At 31.9% G+C, this 24,721-nt stretch overlaps 2 protein-coding genes across 3 annotated transcripts; one reads left to right on the top strand and one right to left on the bottom strand.

Moving 5' to 3' along the window:
- Positions 1-13,569: 13,569 nt before the first annotated feature.
- Positions 13,570-17,508, bottom strand: LOC110107212 (protein TIFY 10c). Of its 2 annotated transcripts, none has more exons than XM_020837405.2 (5): positions 17,126-17,508; positions 15,512-15,683; positions 15,222-15,388; positions 14,570-14,636; positions 13,570-13,900 (listed from the first exon to the last, which is right to left on the bottom strand). In XM_020837405.2, exons 1-5 carry the CDS (start codon positions 17,268-17,270, stop codon positions 13,798-13,800), a joined length of 654 nt encoding a protein of 217 aa, XP_020693064.1. In that variant the 5' UTR covers positions 17,271-17,508; the 3' UTR covers positions 13,570-13,797. The 2 variants fall into 2 exon arrangements, with proteins under 2 accessions (XP_020693064.1, XP_028548353.1); XM_028692520.1 differs by having other exon boundaries at positions 13,570-13,874; positions 17,126-17,507.
- A 1,029-nt stretch (positions 17,509-18,537) lies between these two features.
- Positions 18,538-18,969, top strand: LOC110107199 (uncharacterized mitochondrial protein AtMg00810-like). Its single transcript, XM_020837389.1, has one exon. It carries the CDS (start codon positions 18,538-18,540, stop codon positions 18,967-18,969), a length of 432 nt encoding a protein of 143 aa, XP_020693048.1.
- The last annotated feature ends 5,752 nt before the right edge of the window (positions 18,970-24,721 follow it).

Below are 24,721 nucleotides of genomic sequence, written 5' to 3'. Positions count from 1 at the left end.
GACTCAGAGATTGCAAAATTATAGGAGTTTGAAGAATTTATGAGAAATGCAGCGGAGTTCATCTGCATGTTTAGGGCTAAGTGACAACAGGGTTGATGATGCTGGTTGGGCGATGATGATGGACCAACAATCATGGTTGGGTGGTGAAAGGTCTAACGATGGTGTTCGTGCGATAAGGGTCCAACGGTAGCAGTCGAGGGACGGAGGATCTGATGGTGACGATCGGCCAGCAAATGATCCAACTGTGGCGATCAGGTAGCAAAAGTCCAACGTCTGCGATCGATCATCAAAATTTCGCTGGCGTCGGTGGTGTTTTGATGGACCATCGGGGTTCTTCTAGCCTTTAAACTTTCTTCAATCTCTAGTAAGTGTTCTTTCTCATGTAGCAAGTGGGCTATTTATTTATAGATTTCAGGAAGTGACATGGCACATTAATACGACCACAAAAAAAATACTCAATTAGATGATTTGTATTAATTTCCTCGATTATGTTTAAATTCTTCAACATTTAAGTGTCGTAATGATGCAGAATTAATCAATCTTAGGCTTGTTGGATTTTCTTAGGAAGCTGCTCGATTCTATTATAAGCATGTCAAATTTGGAGATCATTTGATCATCTAATTAATAGCATAAAATTTATAATTATACTTACAAACATTTAATTTCTGCTCATTCAGGTTTTGATTGGACTACTTATGATATTGTTGGGTTCATCTTGTCGAGACATTCAGTTCAATTATAAATTCGCTTAAATTGATTGTTGGATGGTGCTGAATTGATTTTTGAAAGTATCTAATTCAAATATGCCGAGATTCATGCCTTTCCTTCAAAGGAAAATTTCAATGATGTATAGTAGCTAACACTTTTGGAATGGCTTGAGCATCCCTTTGGACTGCCACAAAATTTTATATATTTTTAATATATTAATATATTGTTTATTATATACGGAAAATATTTTTCAGCGCCAATGACTTCCACACTTCGCTCTTTTTTTTTTATAAATTGAGGAGATAATTCATATTACAAGCAAGAAAAAGTTCATTCTATGTGTATTTGGTGGTTGAACAAAAAATATCATAAAAATTTTACTTAAATTTGATGAGATTTTCTTTAAGATTATTGTGATATAATAATTTAGTAATTATACATACATTGTATTAATCACAATTTAAATTTAATAATTTAAAATTTTATTAAAATAAATTTTGTTTAAGATTTTTTAATCTTTGAAAAAAATATAGGGATAATATATATTGACAAATTAGACTTAAAATCACAAAGATTTACTTTAAAATTAATATATTATAACTTTGGTTGCTTATTAGTGCAATAAAAATGAGTTATAAAAGCATCTATTATTTTTGCACTACCAAAAAATACTTTCAAAATTCTAAAGAGATAAATCATAAACATTAAATTTTATTTCTAATTTAAATAATTCATTATGCCCATTAATTCAATTGATTTTTTTTTCAATAATACATTAATATTTTAAAAATCAAATCCTTACTATGGATATGATTTAGATACATCGAACTTCAAATTAGTCACTTCTGTCATATTAGAATATTACATTATTTTCAAATGTAAATTTGTATGGAAGATTCCGCATAAGATTTAAGTTTCATTTGAGATAGTTTTTTATCACTATTTTTAAGAAATTTTCTACTATAAAACTGTTTTAGAAAGAAATAAAAAAAAATTATACCAAATAAAATCTAAACTATGATTTATAACTCAAACTCTTCCTCATATTAAACATAGCATTAAGAACTACAACAATGACTTAATTCGCTACCATAGCCCTTATTTCGCCAATCCTTCAAACCATTCCATCACTCATTAATTTACACGCTTTATCATGAAGTTCCCATAGCATTAAAATTGCCAGAATAAGCTTATTTATCCAATGATGCATCTCTAAATACATGATTAAATAATTTGAGTTTGAGTTAGCTCAAATGCAATTTAACTTGACTCGTTAAACATATAAATGGAAATTTCAAGTATAAAATATATTTACAAGCCTAATATATAATATACTATCGTTTTGTTTGGGGTAATTTTTTTCTTACCGCTTTATAAAGCAGCTTTCTAGTATAAAAATTTTTAATTCAAGAAAAATGTTTACATAGTTTCTAGTAAGAAAGCTTTGTTTCATACATTTTTATTACTATTTTCTACGGCAGCTTTCTCATAAAAAATTTCTTAAAAGCAACGAAAAAATATTGGCCAAAAGATGTCCCAAATGAAGCCTAAATAGAACATAATTGAATACCCTAATTAGTGTTGTGAGCCAATTATCAAGTGTTACATGGTCCCCCTCCAAATCAAGCATTTACCCTCGCTTTGCTAGGGTTTGGGCGATCCGTTTTCCCTGGGCGGCTCGCCGCTACTCATGATGACTCTGAGCGCTCTACAGGTGTTCTCTTCCTCTTTTCTTTCTGCATTTTCTCTCTTCATTTGGCATTTTGTGGTTGTCCACGATTCTTTCCACCTTTGGGCAGTCCCATCGGTCAAATGGCGGTTACTCAGTTGAATGATCTAGGATTTCTTAATTTGAAATTGCATTCTCGTTCGTTTTTAGATTCCTTATCCATGGCATCTACCTTGAATATTTTCCCTAATCTCAAAAACACGACATATCACAGCTTACCTTCTTTATGGATTTCGGAAGAGGAGATCTTAGCTCTAGCGGCTCCTTTGAATTATGCTTTAGTAGGTAAATTTTGTGCTCGTAGGTCGGCACTTGATTCGAACAGATTTTTTTTTCAACCTTATACTCATTGGAGAATTCTCTGCTACCCTCTTAAATCATAAGCATGTTTTAATTAAATTGGTTAACGGCTTGGATTACATTAGTGTTTTTTTCCCATCGATCGTATTTCGTGAAGAATTGTTATATGAAACTTATCAAATGGTGACCATTCTTCGACGTCGATGTGAAATCCCCTATTATCCTGCTATGGTTTTGTTCCCTAATATCCATTCTCACATGTTTTTTTCCTCGTATTCTTCACATATTGAGTTATCTATTTGGTAAACCTCTAAAGATTGGCAATTCTACCTCCGTTGGGTTTAGGCCCTCTATTGCTCGTGTGTTGGTTGAGCTTGATGTCACCAAACATTACCCTGATCTTGTTTGGCTTGGTCCCAATAAATTTGGATACATACAATAAGTTGAAAAGAAGGATTTCCCTTCCTTTTGTGATCATTGCAAATCCCTGGGGCATTCGGAAATGGATTGTCACAAACTGCATCCCCATTTAGTTGATGACTCTGTTTGCACTACGACTGTTAACTCTTTGCTCCCTAATGTTGTTGGTGGTGTTGTCGATTCTGAACCATCAAACTCGTTGGCTGTCAAGGATGGTAATAATGTTACTAAAATAGGCCTCATCACTAATCCTTCTCATCTCATTACTACTCCTTTTGATGGAAATTCGTTAGCCATGTCTAATGCTGACTTGGAAACTCCCCTTCCTCAGAATTTCATTCTTGACATTGAGACTCCTAGAGTTAATTGCTTTAAACTTGATTTCTAAGGCTATTTTTGAAAACCATAATATTTTTAGTATTAATTGTCCTTCTTATGTTGAAGTTTCTAATATGGAGCCTATAAATAATATTGGTATTTGTACTGGTGTTGTTAACAATTATGCTCTAGTTCCTAATGTTGTTGTAGTTTCGGATACTGACTGTATCCCCTTTAGTCCACCTCCCGATGTTGCTCAACAATTTATGTGTACTCCAATGGATGTGAGACTTTGTGAATTTAATCAGGTGAATTTGGATGATTATTCTTCAAATATTATTAATGTTCCTATTTTGTCGTCTTTAAGTTCTACGAATATGAATGATAAAGTACCTCTTATAGATGTTCTCGTTTCCCTAGTATCTAATGATACTTTGATAGCCCAATTGGCTTTTAAATCAAAGGATAAAGATGAGGTTCAAGGTGATTGGTTAGTTGATTGTAATTCATCAACTAATAGGGATGTTGGGGAGGAAATTGATGTGCAAGGGGATGATTCTCTAGAAATATATGGCTTAAATTTTATTCGAATCGTTAAGGTAGGTTTTTGCAAGAATGTTTGTAAATGTAAATAGATAAAAAAAAAAAGAAGAAGAAAATAATATCTTTTTGGATCGTTTTTTTACCTTACTATGTTGTTGGTCCTTATTTCTTTTTGGGTTGGTTGTGTTGGTTCTGTTTTTGGCTATTGGGGCTGGGCTGGTTTGTTGGTTGTGCCTCCTAATTTGTTTGACGATTCTACTTCCCATTGGCTATTTGGGGGTTCGACTGATTTGTACTAGTTGTCTCCTTTTCTGATGGTTGGTTTTTTGTTCTAGTTGGGGATTGGTTGGTTCTGTGGCTTGGTTGCTCTTCGTGTTTGGTCTGGGGGGTTGGTTTTGTTTAGTGGTCTTTGTGTTCCTTGGCGCTTATGGTATTGGGTTTGCTGGCTTTCTTTGTCTTCCAATTATCTGATTGGTGGTTTGTGTGGCTTCAATTCAGGTGATTGAGTTTCTTCCTGTTGTTTTCTTGTGCCGACTTGAACTCTTTTTGCTGGAGAAGTCTTTTCCTTCTCTACATGGTTTTGATCGTTTTTGCTGGTCTTTTTTTTCATTTTTTTATTTTGCTTATTTATTGTAATAGGTAGAACCAATTACTTGTAGGTTTTACTTTAAAGTTTGAATTTTTAAAGAGCTTTTGGTTCTTTAAAAACTTATAATTTTTTAAAAATTAATACGTAAACCTCTATGTGAATTTTATAAAAAATAAAATACAACATGATCCTACCCACTATAGTTGGTTGGTGAAATAGGTTTAAAATATTTAAAATATGTTTCATAAATATGCAACAAAATAATGCGCCAATATCAATTTTTTATAATGATAAATAAATTTTTAAGATAATGTCTAAAATATATTGTCTTGAATAAATGAAAAGAGTATTGACGTGTCTTCGGGCATATTATATCGCATGTGCAGGAATTTCACAAAGCACCTTCCTAAACGTTATCATTTTCCAGTTAGTAAGTTACAATACACCTCACGAAGGCCCACAACTTTTCTTCTTGGAAGCAACCTCTCAGGCACTTATATTAGATCTCCAGACCACGTTAAACTCATGCATCATTCAAAAAGATAATGCCGCCATTCAACTCAACAATAGCCACAGGTCAGCATTGGAATTGTAAGTCTATTGTGAATAAGTATAAGGCATTGTTTATCTCGTGGATTAAAACAAAGGAATCCTAGTGCGCTTTTTCTTTTTAAATGATAATATTTACAAATTCATTTTTATTTAGGGCCTTTTGGTAAAGTTGTGATTCCAATAATTTAAATGTTTAGTTTAATTGCATGCTACAGAGATATATAAATTAAAAAAAAAATAAACCTTAATTGTGAACAACAATTTGAACATAACTAAAATGAAAGAAAGATCAATTAGGAGATAATAAAAAAATTTATATAAAATTAGAAAGAGAAAAAAAAAGTGATATTACTTGTTTGAAAGATATTTTTTTTTTAATTATGAATAATCGGCCTACTTAAAATTTGAAGAAAACATTAATGCATAGCTTATCAAAGTCGGATATTGTAAGTAGCCAAGTCGGTTCGCTAGCCAGCTCACATTTGAGTCAATCTCTACTCAATTTGTTACCTAGTTAGCCAACTTGTTTAAATCTATTAATATAAAAATATATTAGAATTAAGAGTTTAAATATGAAATTATTAAAATATTTAAAAAATATATCTCATTTTTATATTAAGTGATTCTTATAATTTTTCTAATACTTTTTTTTTTACATTTGATTATAATAGTTGTTTTAATCAAAATTGATACATCATCACAAAATTAGCTTGATCAGGCACGAATCTCGAGGCAAAAACTAGTTGGAGACTTCAGGGGGGGGGGTTTGTTTAGTGGTATTTGTGTTCCTTGGCGCTTATGGTATTGGGTTTGTTGGCTTTCTTTCTCTTCCAATTATCTGATTGGTGGTTTGTGTGGCTTCAATTCAGGTGGCTGAGTTTCTTCCTGTTGTTTTCTTGTGCCGACTTGAACTCTTTTTGCTGGAGAAATCTTTTCTTCTTTACATGGTTTTGTTGGTTTTTGCTGGTCATTTTTTTTTTATTTTGCTTATTTATTGTAATAGGTGGAACCAATTACTCGTAGGTTTTACTTTAAAGTTTAAATTTTTAAAGAGCTTTTGGTTTTTTAAGGACTTATAATTTTTTTTTTTAAATTAACGAGTAGGCCCCTATGTGAGTCCTACGGTCCTACCCACTGTATTTGGTGAAATAGGTTTAAAATATTTAAAATATGTTTCATAAATATGCAACAAAATAATGCGCCAATATCAGTTTTTTATAATGATAAATAAATTTTTAAGATAATGTCTAAAATATATAGTCTTGAATAAATGAAAAGAGTATTGACGTGTCTTCGGGCATATTATATCGCATGTGCAGGAATTTCACAAAGCACCTTCCTAAACGTTATCATTTTCCAGTTAGTAAGTTACAATACACCTCACGAAGGCCCACAACTTTTCTTCTTGGAAGCAACCTCTCAGGCACTTATATTAGATCTCCAGACCACGTTAAACTCATGCATCATTCAAAAAGATAATGCCGCCATTCAACTCAACAATAGCCACAGGTCAGCATTGGAATTGTAAGTCTATTGTTAATAAGTATAAGGCATTGTTTATCTCGTGGATTAAAACAAAGGAATCCTAGTGCGCTTTTTCTTTTTAAATGATAATATTTACAAATTCATTTTTATTTAGGGCCTTTTGGTAAAGTTGTGATTCCAATAATTTAAATGTTTAGTTTAATTGCATGCTACAGAGATATATAAATTAAAAAAAAAATAAACCTTAATTGTGAACAACAATTTGAACATAACTAAAATGAAAGAAAGATCAATTAGGAGATAATGAAAAATTTTATAAAAAATTAGAAAGAGAAAAAAAAAGTGATATTACTTGTTTGAAAGATATATTTTTTTAATTATGAATAATCGGCCTACTTAAAATTTGAAGAAAACATTAATGCATAGCTTATCAAAGTCGGATATTGTAAGTAGCCAAGTCGGTTCGCTAGCCAGCTCACATTTGAGTCAATCTCTACTCAATTTGTTACCTAGTTAGCCAACTTGTTTAAAGCTATTAATATAAAAATATATTAGAATTAAGAGTTTAAGTATGAAATTATTAAAATATTTAAAAAATATATCTCATTTTTTATATTAAGTGATTCTTATAATTTTTCTAATAATTTTTTTTTTACATTTGATTATAATAGTTGTTTTAATCAAAATTAAATTTTCTTTGTAATAATAAATATTATTTACACCTTTAGTTGCAACTTGCAAGTATCCTAATATTGGCGATAAAATTAATAATTGATAAGGTAGAGAAACTGAGAAAGGTGAGGAAATAATCACGAGGAAATAGAAGAGGGCCTACTAAAAAGGTTGTAGAGGCCGCTAGGTTGGATTGATCTTTCCACTGATGATAGGAAATTATGGCAATCATAGATAAGATGGCTGTCGGTTCCTTCTTTTTGAAGGAGATGATTGTACGACATGAAAGCATCACAAGGAAATGGGCAAATGGCATGAGGAAATAATGAAGGCCATTAGAAATGATTGAATCCTAATATTTAAAATATTTAAGTCAATTGAGACAAATTCATACACCCGTCACATATGTATTATTTGAATCCAAGACCTTTTGATTGGTAGCCAAAGCCCCCAACTAACTGACCAAGATAACCTAAGTATATTAAAAAAAAGTAGCAATTCTCTCAGGATCCTAAATACTCTCGCTGATTAAATTTAATGAAAAAAATGAATGAAGAAATGATAATTGAATAGAAACTGAATGGGGGACCAAAATGACTAAATTAATTTTATTACTTATTCTATAATTGAGTGGCCAAAGGCACATTTGGGCTAAACAAAAGGATCAAATCATTTACTATTAATTGAATTAAGATGAAATGAATTTTAATGTTTTCTTGAATATAGGTATGATGAATGGTCATGTAATTATTAAGATTAGCAAAATTCATTCGTTTTTTTAATATTAACAATTATAAAATTGATATTTATGGATTTACAAATTAAGATGTGTTGCATCCTGGAATATTCGTTGCGGTAGAGAAACATAAAATTTAATGTCTTAGCTTTGTACGAAGATCCAACACACATGCATAAAATTTTTGTATTAAAACTACATTTTAAGAAGCAATAAAAAAATCGTCCCAAATGAAGCCTAAGATTTGCTGCATTATTTTGACTTCATCTCTATTGACAGAGTGAGTGAAACAACCTAATTAGAAAAACCAATATCAACTCACGCTTTTGCAATTCGCGCGAGCGTCCTACCGAGAGACATTTTTGCATTTTGAACAGTGCGACTCCGATATTGACATTGCACAGTTCACGAACGCATTTTTTAGGAGAAAAAAAATAAAGATAAAGAATATACACATTTTTTTTTTTTTTTTTTTGTTTTTTTTTTTTTTTTTTTGATATTAGAAATAAAATTCAGTTAAAGATAAATTACTATTTGATATATCCTTATTATAATTTAGAGCGAAAAATAAATATTTCGTGTGGAGATGTCTAAAGTAGGATATCAACAAATTGAATTTGTCGTTCATCTATCATTAACGTTGAACGACGTCTCCACGTGCAAGAAGACTCAGATAGTGCTTACGATACTATCGAGTATTGTTCATTTTATCTTATTAAATTAAATATAAATCGCGGCGGCCGTTCAAGTCATTATTTTCCTAGTTTACTACAAGCTTGTTGAAAGTTTGGAACTTAGACGAACGCCTAGTTCGTACAAATCGTAAGCCAACTGTCCTTCATGTCCAGATACGAGTTTTCAACAAAAAGCTTCAACAAAGATCAATTCAATTTCAATTTTTTTTAAGCTCTAAAATCCATTTTTCTCTCTGGGTTTCTCTCTGTTTCTCTACTGTGCTCCGATATCCTCTTTGATTGGTTATTGGGAAAAAAATTCACTCATAATAATCCAACTTAAAATTTATCTGGATAAATTTTAAAATTATTAAATTAATTTAAAAATTAATGTATATAACAACTAATTCCATTCTCCTAAGACCCATTCTCCAGCAACTTTTTGAATATGTATTTTCTTCTCACGAAATGCAGAGTCTTGCTAAAAATATGGGTTTTGTATGATAGAATATTTGGTTCTTCGTCTTGCAACACTATCACTATTTGTCATAAAATTAAGATGGTTGTATTCTCAAAAATATGCAAGTGGAAAAATGGGGAGAGGTATTTGGGTAGTTTTCATTGAGAGGTGGAAACATTAGTCTGGGTGTCGATGATTTGAGATTTTGCAATACTTTTCTGGGTTGGCTATTGTTCAGAGCAGAAGTTCCTACTTGTTCATTTTGATGTGCTTGACCCTTCGGTGCAAGTTTTTAGTATGGTTGAAAATTTACGATCTAGCCCTTGATGATGATGATGATGATGTAATTTTTCCAACACTTCGAATGGCCTATGAGCAACTAGGGGATATCTGTTAAGGTGAATTTTTGAAGTAGATTGATTATTCCAAATTCTACATACAAAAATTTGAATTAATTTTTTTCCATGAGTACGTAAGTTTGGTGAATAGCGATTATGCGCTCTGCTAGGGTTAGGGATTTTGGGGCGATTCTGTCGTGCTCCTCTCTGGCTGTGTTTCTTTTCTTAGGGAAGTAATCTTTTCATTCCCTTTGTGTCTTCTGCTCTTGATGGCTGGCAATCGTCTTCTTGATGCATGGTGGTTTTCTGGATGGTAAACCCTCGTCTAAATCGTTTCGGGATGCGCAATCCGGTAAGGTCTCCCCTTTCTTTGAACTTAAAATCTCCTCTCACCGTGGGCTTCCCTCGTTATGGACTGGGTTTCTCTCTGTATCTCTACTGTGCTCCGATATCCTCTTTGATTGGTTATTGGGAAAAAAATTCACTCATAATAATCGAACTTAAAATTTATCTGGATAAAATTTAAAATTATTAAATTAATTTAAAAATTAATGTATATAACAACTAATTCCATTCTCCTAAGACCCATTCTCCAGCAACTTTTTGAATGGATCAATGACAGTAGCTTCCTAATGCCATTTGCTAAAAATATGTATTTTCTTATCACGAAATGCAGAGTCTATTACATATGAAAGGAAAGGAATGATATAAGATTTGGTTCTTCGTCTTGCAACGCTACCACTATTTGTCATAATATTAAGAGGGTTGTATTCTAAAAAATATGCAAGTGAAAAAATGGGGAGAGGTATTTGGGTAGTTTTCATTGAGAGGTGGAAACATTAGTCTGGATGTCGATGATTTGAGATTTTGCAATACTTTTCTGGGTTGGCTATTGTTCAGAGCAGAAGTTCCTACTTGTTCATTTTGATGTGCTTGACCCTTCGGTGCAAGTTTTTAGTATGGTTGAAAATTTACGATCTAGCCCTTGATGATGATGATGATGATGTAATTTTCCCAACACTTCGAATGGCCTATGAGCAACTAGGGGATATCTGTCAAGGTGAATTTTTGAAGTAGATTGATTATTCCAAATTCTACATACAAAAATTTGAATTAATTTTTTTCCATGAGTAAGTTTGGTGAATAGCGATTATGCGCTCTGCTAGAGTTAGGGATTTTGGGGCGATTCCGTCGTGCTCCTCTCTGGCTGCGTTTCTTTTCTTAGGGAAGTAATCTTTTCATTCCTTTTGTGTCTTCTGCTCTTGATGGCTGGCAATCGTCTTCTTGATGCATGGTGGTTTTCTGGATGGTAAACCCTCGTCTAAATCGTTTCGGGATGCGCAATCCGGTAAGGTCTCCCCTTTCTTTGAACTTAAAATCTCCTCTCACCGTGGGCTTCCCTCGTTATGGATTTATGAGGAGGAAATCTTATCACTTGCTACTCCATTCGATTTTGCATTGGTAGGGAAGTTTTCGACCAACAGGTCGTCCCTTGAGGCGATTCAAAAAAAAAAAAAATCTAAAACTCAATGGTGATTTCTCTATTATGGTTTTGAATCCGAAAAACATTGTGATCAAATTAGGGAATGACTTGGATTATTGCTGTGTTTTTGCTAATCGTTCTAATTTCGTGAACAATTGTTACATGCGTTTGATTAAATGTTGTCTCCTTCTTTTGACGTGGATGTTGAATCCCCTATAATCCCTATTTGGTTGACTTTCTATAATTTAAGACCTCACTTCTTTACGCCGAGAATTCTTCAGGGTCTCGGCTCTATCTTCGGTCGCCCCCTTAAACTCGATCACGCTACTTTCTCTGGTTCTCGACCCTCGGTTGCTCAAGTTTTGGTGGAATTGGATGTCTCTAAGCAGTATCTTGACAAAATTTGGGTTGGTCCGGACAATATGGTATGTTCAGTCGGTTACTTTGGAGGATTTGCCTTTGTATTGCTTGCATTGTAAATCTTTAGGTCATTCCAAATCGGAATGTTGTATATTGCATCCGCAGTTATCTCATTCTCATTTGCATAAGGACATTCCTTCTGTCCTTGTACCGGAGTTAGGGAATGATACTATTATTAATTCGAGTCCTACTCTCCCTGCCCTGTCTCCAGTGGCTTTACCGTCTGCGAATCTGGATGTTATTTTTCCTTCCACTGATGTGCCATCTATGAAGGTGGGGAATTGCTCTAATGCTGTGGCTGTGTTAGGCTGTGAACTAGTTTTGATTCCTCCTAAGGAGGTGGTTGCGTTTGTGGGAGATTTACCTGCGTTTATGTCTCCTCAGACTGTTCCTGCTGGGGTCCAAACTGAACTTGTTTTGTATCCTCCTAAGGAGGTGGTTGCTGCTGTGGGAGGTTTACAAATGTTTATGTCTCTTCAGGCGGATCCTACTATTGTTGGGCTCGAACCTGTTGTCCTAGAAACCTGTTTTTGTGCTAGTGATGTTGGTGGTGTTTTAAATTCTAAAGTTAATTTGTCTCATGTGTGTTTTTTGTCTGTCCCGTCTGGTTTTGCTGAGGCTGTTGCACTTAGTGTGCTTGTTGAGAATTTTGGTTCCTCGATTAATCTTGTTGTGCCGTCTGATGAATGCCTCCCTTCTCCCTCTATTTCTTCTATTATGGGAGCATCTGGTGGTGATGTGGCCATTAATCAGGTGGTTATTCCGGAGCAAGTGGATTTAGTTTCTAACAACGATTTTGAGGGTAATGGTAATGTGGTTAATATACCTATATTCTTTGTGTCGAATGTTAAAATGCAATATCATGTGGCTCAGTTCGTTAAAAACTCAGTTTTATTACAAAATGACAGGCTTTATTTAGAGGATGATCTTTCATCTCCTTCTAGTAGGGAAGAAGGGGACTATCTTGAACTTGAGAAAAGGCCGTTTTCCAAGTAGTGGTCGGGGTAAATTAAATGCAGAGGTAGGAAGTAATTGGGCTATTTTTTTGTTAATTACTTCCGTGGTTTTGGTGTTGATTGGACTATGATGAGAAGGCCACTGCTTCCCCTCTTTGGCTTGGCTGATTGACAACCTGGGTGTTGTGTTTGTTACTTGGTGGTCCGCTTTCTCACTTATGGATGGCCCGTGCTAGCCTCATGGTCGGTGCTGGGGGCCTCCACTCTGAGTCCCCGCTTTTGGCTTCATCCATTTGGTGTTTTGTTTTTATTGTTAATTTTGTACCTTTATTTTTGTGGCTTTGACTTGTTGTTTCTGAGCTCTTAGCCTTTATATGTTACTGTTGCACTCTTTTGTCATTTATTTGACTAAAATTTTTTATTGCAAAAAAAAAAAAAAAAAACCATGAGTAAATCTTGACCTATTTTTTTCGATCAATTTTAGATGCCAATTTTGTTATTGTTATTTTTTGCAATAGTTTTTTTAATGAACACAATTATTAATCTTGTTCTTATATTAACGATGATCCATAAGTCATCAATTACATAGCTCAAACCAATAATTTTCTCTAGTTAGACCGGAAATCTTTTCACTTTCCTGCTGATATTCTTTTTTGTAAGACTTAGGTTTCATTTGAGACGACTTTTTTACTGCTTCTTAAAGTGTCTTTTTAGTACAAAAATTTTATGACACTTTAAAAAACAGTAAAATAGCAGTCTAAAAAAAACTTTAGATTTGATTTGGGGCAACTTCTAATCCCTATGTTTTATTGCTTTTAATAAAATTTTAAGCTTAAAAACTGTTTTAAAAATTAATAAGAAAACAACACAAACGAAGCAAATAAAATCAAGTCCCATATATCCCAATCAATTGGTTCAATTTTAGCGCTGATTCCACAAATCTAAGCACCGATTTTATTGGTCACATTAATCTTAAGTTACCAACGTTTTGCTTGGGATGACTTTCTTGCTGAATTTTTAATAGAATTTTTTTTTTGGTGCTAAAAAGCAGCAAAAAGTCAGTACCAAATAAAGCTTACGATTGAAAAATAAAGTTGCAGATCAACTAACCTCATATAGAAAGCAACAAACCCATATCAAGAAATAACTAAATAAGACTTCATTGTTCTAACAAAATAGGAAACGATGAAAAACGTATAATAATGATAATAATCATAAATAACCAAACAAATTAAAAATAATTGAAAAAAAAAACTATTCAAATGTTATGAATGCTACACTGCAGATCAAAATATCAAAATACAAATGCGTATAGTTTCTTCTTTCCTTACATCCTTCTTGTTTTTTTTTTTTTCTTTTTCCCAAATTTGTTCATAAGAAAATTAGAAAAATCTAAAATTTGTTCTTATACTGCTCAATATCCAAATCCGAGCCATGTTAGGCTCTTCTCAGACTTGGCTGGCGCTTCCTCCAATTCCGACGAGCCATGAACTGAATAAGGTGCCAGGGAATTAATACTGTGCATTCAAATAAAACGGAATAATAAGGATATTTTTCAGTCATAATTTTATATTGGCATTTTATCGTAATATAATTAATAGTAAATTATTTTTACTTACAAATGCAAAAAAATAAATGATTAAGAATTTTCTACCCAACGCTGATTATTAAATTTCAAAACCTTTGTATGAACCATTCTTAGTTATGAAATTAATGACATTATTAAGATTAGTTTAAAGTTTAAACATTGTGCTAGTACTTTAAAAACGTGAAACATTTGGTTGTACTAAGATGTTGCTCATCAAGGCATCTAATAATGAATTTAAAAGATTTATTATGGTTAATAATTGTCGATGGTGCCAATCAAAATCACAATTAGGCCGACCTGACAGATTTGTGAGTATAAGAATATCAAATTTTGTTTTATTTTCACGTGGAGAAACATAAAAATCTAGCAACTACACTCAAGCTTCAGGTTTTGTGTGAGACAGCTTTTTTTATTTTTTCTTAAAATAATTTTTAGTACAAATTTCTTCTTAAAGTAGCTTTTTAGTACAAATTTTTTTAATTTTTATACTAAAAAATTATTTTAAAAAGTAATAAAAAAATCATCCCAAATAAAGTCTTAATACACGCTAAATTTTTTATAAAAAAATATATTTCCATTGTCAAATTATACAACGTACCGATCCTTTCTCTTCTCAAGGAATCTATGAAGAGAAGCCCTCCTTGCTATGGGCATTGTCAGATCAACTGCACAAAAAAAATAAAATTCATATCAGCTTCAGGAACCCAAAAAAATCAATGAATTAAATTAAAAACCTGCTTGGATTACTTCTAATTTTTATTTAAATATATTGATTTGATATATTTTTTATTTTTAAAATAAATCAATTTCTTTTTAAAAATACACAAAATAATTTTGAGATATTATTTGTATTTCAAAAAAAAAAAAAATTGCTACTTGCCGGCCACCACCGCAAACCATCGACATTCAATAAAAAATTAAGATATTAATTAACTTTATTTTAAAACTAAATATAAATAAAGTAAAATAAAAAAAAAATAAAAATAAAATAAAAAACAAAAGTGAACCTAAACCCCCAAAGATAATTTACACATAAAATTTAAATTAATGCACACGCTTAAACAACTATTCCAATATCCAACTTCTATGTCACATGGCATTATTAATTTGACCTAACAGATATTATAATACAAAAAATAGTCTAATTAGAAAGCGAACAACTAACATATTAGCATTTGATTAATCAGGAGGCATATATTATGCTTCTTTATAAAAATTAAAAATTGATAAAATAATTTTGAATTTCTTACCAGGAGCACTTGGGTCGGGTTGCAATGATCGAGCCGGGCCAGAGTTTGGACGGACGGATTTGCTCGCCATCTCCATCAAGTCCTGAGCTTTATTCGCCGGGAAATTGTCAAAAACCATCACTTTTCCATCGTAAAATATTGTTAATTGGCCACTTATCTCGTCCTCCCTAACATAATAATAATAATAAGTAAATAAAAACTTTCATAAACAATAAATTTAGAAAAATCAATATAGATTTAATTACAAGTAAAAAAAAAAAGGAAAAGAAATTAAGATATATATATAGTACTTTTGATCAGCTCTGCTTGGAGCTTTGAGGATGGCATCTTTGTCTTGGAGTTGTGGAGAGGCATCCATTGGCATCGTAACACTTTGTTCCGAAACATCCGGTTCGTATCGGTTTCCGGCCGATACGTCTGATCCGGGAAACAGATTCATGGTGGTTGGCGGCCGAAATAAGTCTGTTATATCAAAAGAAAACACTTTTTTACTTTTTTAGTTTATATACTAAACATGAGAAGGATAAATTATTCTGTATGGAGTATGGACACAAAATTATATTAAGAGATCAATCAGAATACTTTACGTCAGCGGTGCCGAGTGATATCGAGCAATATATAGCTGCAGTATCAAACAAATTGGTGACGTGACATATTCTGATTGTTCTCTGGACGACATTCGGGATCCGCATAGAATAATTAATCCATAAGAAATAGAGGAATCTCCCTCTATCTCTCTAGAGAGAGAGAACAAGATGAATTTTTATATCTTAACAAATAAAATAATATTCGCCTAATTTTGTTTTACATGTAACACCTTGAAGAATTTTTTTTTTAATTCAAAATTATATTATTGACTAATATCTGTAAAAAAATTATGTCAATTTATATATATTTTAATAATCTATCAAAAAATATAAATAATCGGATAGAATATATAAAAAAAAATTGAAGGGTAGATTAATTTATAATTTCCAATAAATATAATATTTTATCAATAACTACGATTAAAAAATCTGAATTATTTTATCGTACAATTAGAATAACTCATTATAATTAACCGCATTTAATTATGAATAAGATGTATTAAATATTCTCGACATCTTTGCTAAAAATTAGATGGCATTATTGTAAAAATTTATAAACTGAATCTACAAATAATTATTAAGTAGAACACAAATAATTATACCATTTTGAGTTTGAAGTCTATTAAAGGCTGTAAATGTCTAACCCAAAAGAAAACTAATAATTCTCATTTTACACTTCTAAGAGTACCAAAATCCATCTCCTTTTTACTTATAGAAAGGCCGTTTACTTCTCAAATAGTCAAATTGCTCCCGTTAAATGACTAAGATTTCTAATTCTCTTACTGTTTTCTATAACAGTTTTTTGATATAAAAATTTTAATTTTTATATTAAAAAATAGCTTCAATAAGTATTAAGAATGCCAGTCCGGCTTCGTTTGGGACAATTTTTTTACTGCTTCTTGAAATTAGAAGTTTTATGCTAAAAAATTATTTAATTTTTGTATAAAAAATTGATTTAAGAAAGAAGATATATACCAATCAAGGAGTATATATGTACAAACAGGGATAATTTTCTTTCGAAAAACAAAAAAAATAGGAGAATCCATTTGTTCACTTGGAATAATAAAATGACTCCAATGTTAGAGTATAGCTAAATTTATTTTTTTCAAAGGTAAAAAATACCAATTCCAAACAAACTAAACTTTGCAAAAATAAAGGAAAGGCAGTAAATGAAATGAGACAGAAAGCTATGGAGCTTCAACGTGACTATCATCCCAATTCTCAATCCTCAACCGAAAGAGCTTATCAATGCATGACAAGCAAAAAAAAACTGAAGGAAAACCTTAAAATTCTGCCATGTTTAAAGAAAAATCTCACTTTTTTCCTTCTCCTGCAGCGAGCAATGAAGCTTCTCAATCCCAAGTTCTCCCAAATTCCGGTTCTCCTTTAGATACTGGCTTAGCAGATTGCATGTCATTGCGAAGCTTGATCTCTCCCCTGCTTTCCTCTGCTTCTCCTCCATTTCTCAATCTCTTTTTTTCTTTCTCCAAATTCCCAAATTCTCTTAAAGCTGTTGAAGTAATTCCTCCTTTGAGCCTTTTTAAATATGTTTTATTCTCTCCTTTTCTTCAAAGCAACCTCCTTTCACCTTTGGCTCATCTCTTCTTCCGCCTCTTTGTCTTTATAGACTTTATTCTAATCTTTGAAAAAGAAAAAAAAAAGGAAGAAAATTGGAGCGGAGATGAGAAGAGGAGTCCCGACTCCCGAGGTGGGATTTGAATTTTAAAGCACGTGAATCATTTGTATTGAAGGAAGGGTGGGTAGGAAATTGATTGAAGGAAAGAAACACGTGGTCGGTTTCGAAGACCGAGCCCGGTTCGTATATCGCAGGCTTCAGTACAATTTCTCTCAGGACTGAAGGAGAAGACTATTCCTGCCTTCCCATCAATTTGCTGGACTAGACGTTTTTTTAGGCACCCAAAATCTTGACAGCATACTTTGACCCCGCGAAGATGGACCGGGTCTGTTCGCATAAAATGACTCGGTCAATTCAACCAATAAATGGACACCTAATATATATATATATATAATTACATCAAAATGTTTGATATAAGGGGATTTGCATCAACTTTATTTCATGTTATTTATATATCTAATACTTAAAACTTTAATATTATATGTCTATCATTCATATAATAAATATGAGTGCATTGTGTTAGATAATAAAACCACATCTTAAATTTGTATTTTCTTACTTTATTGTTTCGGTATATAAGCCATGTATTTGTATTAGTTCACATCAAGAAAAATATATTTTCTCCATTCACTTTCGATGGCTTTCGTTTCTATACCTTTCTACATGGTATCAGACACCAGTTCAGTTCCTATTTTCCGCTCCTCCATCGTGCTGATCTTCTCTTCTTTCATTTCAATGACTTCATCCACCACCTCGACTCCCGTCGATGTACCTCCGACGTACCTTCCCACCATCACTATTCCACCCCAACTCAAGTTTCTTATGAGCAATATCAAAAAGTAATTCAGACCCTTCGCTTCTCTTATACCAAAAAGATACGATTCGATCCTTTCTTATTTATGTTGATGACATAATTATTACGGGTAATAACCCTGTTTTCCTACAGGAATTACGTTTTAAATTGAATCAACGCTTCAACATGAAGGATCTAGGCACACTCTCTCAATTTCTTGGCCTACAGTGCTCTAAAACAGATTACGGATTACATCTCTCTCAATCCCGTTACGCCAAAATCATTTTTGAACGCGCTGGAATGACGAATTGCAAATCCGTGGTCACCCCAACATCTGTGAAATCTGCTAAGATAAGTTCTCCCTCTCCTGATTTTCACAATCCATCTCTTTTTCGTCAATTAGTAGGATCCTTACAATATTTAACTCTTACCCGACCAGATATCACGTATGCCGTTAACAAAGTCAGCCAACATATGCATCAACCGTCCGAGAAGCATTTCGAAGATCTCAAAAGAATTTTGCGCTATATTCATGGATCTCTACATATCGGTCTTCCACTCTACAGCAACAGCATCACTCTCACCGCTTACGTAGACTCCGATTGGGACGGTGAACAATCTGATCGGAAATCTACATCCGGGTATTGCATGTTCTTCGGAAACACTCTCACCTCCTGGAGTGTCAAGAAGCAGGCCACCGTTGCTCGCTCATCGACTGAGGCAGAATATTGAGCGTTGGCTTCTGCTAGCTGCAACCGAAATCCTTTGGTTGCGACAACTTCTTCAAGAACTTGGCTGTCCACAAAAACTTCAGACTACTTTATATTGTGACAATACTTCTGCAATTGCTCTTGGCATAATCTCATCTTACATGCCCGGACAAACACATTGAAATCGATGGTCATTTCATTCGCGAATGCATTTAGAATAAATCAATTCAGGTGCATCATATTTCAAGCAAAGATCAAATTGCATACTTCTTCACGAAATCTCTATCGGCAGCTCATTTTAAGTATTTACTCAACAAACTGATGTCATCTAACGACTCATCAGTTTGCACGGGGGTGTTAGATAATAAAACCACATCTTAAATTTGTATTTTCTTACTTTATTGTTTCGGTATATAAGCCATGTATTTGTATTAGTTCACATCAAGAAAAATATATTTTCTCCATTCACTTTCGATGGCTTTCGTTTCTATACCTTTCTACACATTGAATGAAATATTAAAGTTTATAGGTTGTGTGAGTGATAAGAATGAAATATAGGAGTGATATATTTGAAATTAAAATTTACACTAACGATATGAATATAATATTAAAGTTTTAGGTGTTTGATATTTAAGTAGCATCTAATAGTGATATGTATGTAAATTCCCCTTGATATAATTACTAATTAGGAGGCACGAATTACAAAGTCTCGAGCCTTTCAAGAATTGCATTGCTCAGTATCAACTCCAATTCATCAATTGGTTGGCAAGCATATTTCACTATCCTTACATCTTTTTCACTTCTGATGATACTTGTTGTTTTTCCATAAAAAATCTTTTAAATTGCCTAGTGGTGAAGGCAACATCACCGTTTTCATGGAAGAATTAGTGTCCATGTTGTTGGCTTTTAGTGCCATAGTTTTCTCCTTATTTTCTCACTTGCATCAAGATTTGTTTGATTCATCCCATGCTCATAAGCAATGAGTGATCCAAGTAAATTATCAATATAATAAGTATTTAAATTTTTAGATTTAGTAATTGCAGTGATCTTAACATCAAAAGAAGAAGACAAGCTTCTCAAAATTTTATTGACCCTTTCATAATTAGTTAGCTCTCTTCTGAAAGCATGCAATGAGGTGACTATTTGAGTAAACCTTGTATACATGTTAGAAATTGATTCAGAAGGTTTCATACAAAAATATTCAATCGAGATTACTTAATTTCATTTGTTCCTTCATAAGTAATATACAATCTATCACAAATTTCTTTACTAGTAGCACAAGTTGAAACACGTATGTAGTCTTTAGATTTTAAAGCAAAAAAAAAAAAAAGTTTAAATATTTTGCATTAAGTTGTGCTAAATCCCTATCATCAAAAGTTCATTCAGTAAAAGAAAGTTCAATTTTATTGCCATTAATTTCATGTGAATGAGATGAACATCCTCCTTTAACAAGCATCCACATGTGATAGTCTATTGATTGTAAAAATATAGACATGCGAGTGGGTTATCATCTCATATTCTCATTAATTGTTCATCAACATCAAGAGGTGGATGAAAGTGTTACATTATAATAAACTTAATTAATAATTATATTACACTGAAATTAAAATTATATATAATATTAAAAAAATTCATTAATTTGAACATAAATTAAAAAATTGTTACATTTGGCCTGATGTAAATAAGGCCAGAACAGTTTAAAAGAAAAATATTCCTAATCTTTGAGTTTGAGCTGAGCTCTTTTGATCTGTATATCAGACCTGAAATGTGGCATCAACTTGGTTTGGATCGGGCATATTAAAGCAGAGCGTGATTCATGCGGCTTCTTTAAATTGATTTGAATATAGAGATGTGAGGTGGTTGAGATATGCCATGAGAATTTATGTTTCATTCACTTTTAGCCCATTTGATAGTACTGTTGATTGGTTTTGTTGATAAAGCCAAGCATACAATTATCGATCACATTTTGATTTATTAGTGAAGGCATAGGATAAACGTGAATCGTTATTTTTGTATGGAGAGAGAGAGAGAAGAGAATGAAGTAAAGAAAAGGAGGATTGAATACCAACTATTATTGATGGCATTGACATCTCACTTGGATTGTGATACAAAAGAGTGCAGGCTTTCTAAAAGAGAAATTATTCTGTGTGGATGCTGGACTCAGCTCTATGTTTGGCGGCAAATCAGGTGCAACCACGTCAGCGATACCGAGCCGCGATGACGAGTGGTACCGAGCAGTACTAAGCCGCGGTACACAGCGAATGAGTGATGTGACATATTCTAGTTGGTCTTCAGATGACATTCGACTTCCGCACATAATAATTAATCCCTGGAAGGAGCTCAGAGGCATGCATAAGTGAGTGAAATATAGATGCTTAATCTTACAATGGTGACTAAAATATATGATCGAAGAGAATTTAAATGAGGATAAATTTTAGAAAGGATCACGATTAAAGATTAATTTAAGAAAAGGAATATGATTATTATTATTATTATTATTTTGAAAAGATCATACATACAAAAAGATTTTTTTTTCCGCTAAAAAAAAAAAGAGAAGAAAAACATAAAATATTTTAATGGAAAATGCAAAATCTTTTTGCGTGAATGGTCATTTTTTATTTTATTTTTAATTATGCTCCTCCTAAATTAATCTTTAATCGTGATCCTTTCTAAAATTTGTCCTTTACATGAAAAACTCATACATTATTATTATTGGTACATAAAACTGTTAAATTGAGTGTCATCATAAAGTTTAGAGAATAGATGATAATTATTTGTTTTATATATGGCATTAGAAAATTAAGTATAATTGTCAAGTCATTCTTATTATTTTGTGTTGAGATGGCAAACATTATTGATTTTATTCTCATCAATATTGAGAGGACTATAAACATTAAGGATTAAACTTATCCGTGTAATGGTGAGAATCAATAGGTTGCCAAAATATCTATAATTTTTTTAAAAAAAATTTTGGGATAAAACTCACATAGGCCTATGCGTTAATTAGTAAAATGGAGATTACAACTCCTTAAAGGATAGACAGCTCCCTAAAAATGCAACAATCAAAGAAAAAACTACGAGCCATCAATCCAATCTATTACAATAATTAGTCGGGCCGCTCGCTTGAATGCCGAGTCTTCCTCCTCAAGGCCAATGCAACACAACAGTGAGATCCAAAGAAAAACAAGGACCAAACAGAACCAGAGAAGCCAAAGCCACGCCAATGCAACCACCAAAGTTGCAAGTTGAATGAGATGAAGCCAACAAAATGATGTCTATCAAGTCTCATAATGGACAAGAGGATCTAATAGGAAATAAGAGAAACTATCATTAAAGATGAATTATAATCTAATTGAATTAGCAAGAAAGGGAGCCCGAGGGAGGATAGTGTTATGGTAAAAAGAATAGATGGTGAAGGCATTCGTGGGCGCCAATCTTTGACGGTGAACCATATATTAATGAAAAAAGTGTTAAATTTTAAATCATGAGATAATGTAATAAGCATCATGCATATTGCATTTGGTTAAAGATCTTTTGAATAAAGAATCAATAACATATTTACTTGACCCTCTAGATATACTAAAATTTACTATGATTGATAATCATAACTCCATAAGGATCATCTTGCACTAATCATTTCATATTGATTTAATGAACAATTAACTATTTTTATATTGCTCTTAGTTCGATGAATAAACTCGATAATTATTCATGAATAAGAGCTAAATCATACTTAATTATTCAAATCAATTGGTTTAAGCACCACTTTTTCATTAATAAAATCTTAAATATTTTCAATTATTGCGATTAATTATAATTCCAAATTTTCTTTTGAGAATGACTGTACATATAGTATGAATACTCGAGCCTGCATATAAATTTTGAGCAATCACAATTCACAAATAAAACAACTTAATCATCTTCAGGACCTAAATTACAAAAAATATAAAAAAGAAGCAAAAAATAGCTCCGTCAATTTCTCAGATATTTTTTTAAGAATGCTTTCAATTACCTTCTTGCCTATTCATAGTGTATGATTTTTCTTTGTTGTGTGAGTCAATGGTTGTGACCCTACTTAATATTTATGTGTATTAAATAAGGAGAAGTCAAATTTAAAAAAAAAAAAAAAAAAAACAACAAAAACTTTTCATAACAAACAAAGTCTATGGAGAGTAAAGTTTTTTTTTTTTAATTTAATTTATTTATGCCAAAGCATAATTTCATATGAGAAAAATCTTATTTAATATTTCGAGAAGAATTTTAAAAAAATTTATTAACTAAATTAGCTAGGTATCACAGTCGAGCTAACATTCTAAAGGAAAATTATAGTGAAATTAGAAAAAAAGGGCGAGAACAAAAAAAAATAAAATTGAAGTGAGATATTTCTACTCTATATGTATCAATCAATTTTATTATTATTAAACACTAACACCTATGACCTATCTATAATATGTGTGCAAAATCTTCTTAGAATAGTCATCTCATATTAAAAATAAAATCATTTGACCACATAAGCATATTACCAAATCATAAGTATGATAAATAATCGGACATCAATTTTTGTTCATATATCAAATAAGCACATAAGTAATATAATATAAGATCTAAGATGATAGACATCTTTAAGAGTCTAGAGTTTCTAATATTGATCTATTATGACATACAAACATTATGAGCAAGTATACAATTTGCCCATCACAAATTTTTAGTCTTTAAAAAATTATTTGTTACTTTTGATAAAATTGAAAATGCAAAGAAAATATATTAAAACAAAATTGCACTTCTACTACAAAATAATGACTAGAAATTTAAAATCAAGATAAAGCATTAAATTAATGGATAATACAAATGACATATATAAACCATATAAAAATAATGCTAAAATATTTATATGCTTCCTTAAATAATTACCTTTTGACTAATTATAAGAGGAATATATGAAAGCCTAAAATTCTGATTTATCAAATTTAATTAAGTTTTACATATAATGGTCAAACCACACATAAATTTAATTAAGTTTTAATTTTCCATATGAATTATCTACCTATAAATTCAATCAAATAGATAGAGTTTTGAATTCCATATTTTTTCTTTAGGAGTTATCATGAATAAACCAATGGTTATGTTAACAAAATTTGATTTTCTAAACATGTTTGCTTATGAATATGTAAGTCAAGAAAGAAAAAAATTAAAATAAGAAGTAGTTATCCATTTGATTTATAGATATAGAGATAACTTTGATAGATATTACATTAGAGGTTATATTGTTAGATAATTCAATTGATTTTTTCAATTTCAATGTGCATGATTTGTTCAATTTTAAAATTAATTAGTGATTCATGCTTCGTTTGGGACAACTTTTTTATTGCTTTCTAAAACTATTTTCTTATATAAGATTTTTAATTTAATTTTTTTATATATTTAAAAATGCTAGGGCGTCCCCTGGAAGCGACGCGCTGTATGGCCTGAATACAGTGACAAGTGTGCAAGGGCCGCTGCACCGGCGCCCGGGTGCAGTGTTAAATAGGCAAGGGTTCCCGCATCAAGGACGGATGTGGGGTTGTATATATTTAAAAATTGTTTTAAATAGCAACAAAAAAACTATCTCAAACGAAGCCTCTGACTTCATTCAATGTACATGTTTTGTTCAATTTTAAAATTAATTAGTGATTCAGACTCTATTCAAGCTTTGAATTTTTTTTTTTTTCAATTTCAGATACTACTGTTGCTGTGTTTGGCAGATTTAGGCTTAGTTTGGGATGACTTTCTCGCTG

The sequence above is a fragment of the Dendrobium catenatum genome, unplaced genomic scaffold, assembly GCF_001605985.2.
Source record: "Dendrobium catenatum unplaced genomic scaffold, ASM160598v2 original_scaffold_218076, whole genome shotgun sequence".
NCBI classification, from domain to species: domain Eukaryota; kingdom Viridiplantae; phylum Streptophyta; class Magnoliopsida; order Asparagales; family Orchidaceae; genus Dendrobium; species Dendrobium catenatum.
Note: the sequence above shows the minus strand (reverse complement) of the source record. Positions and strands in the feature narration are given on the sequence as shown.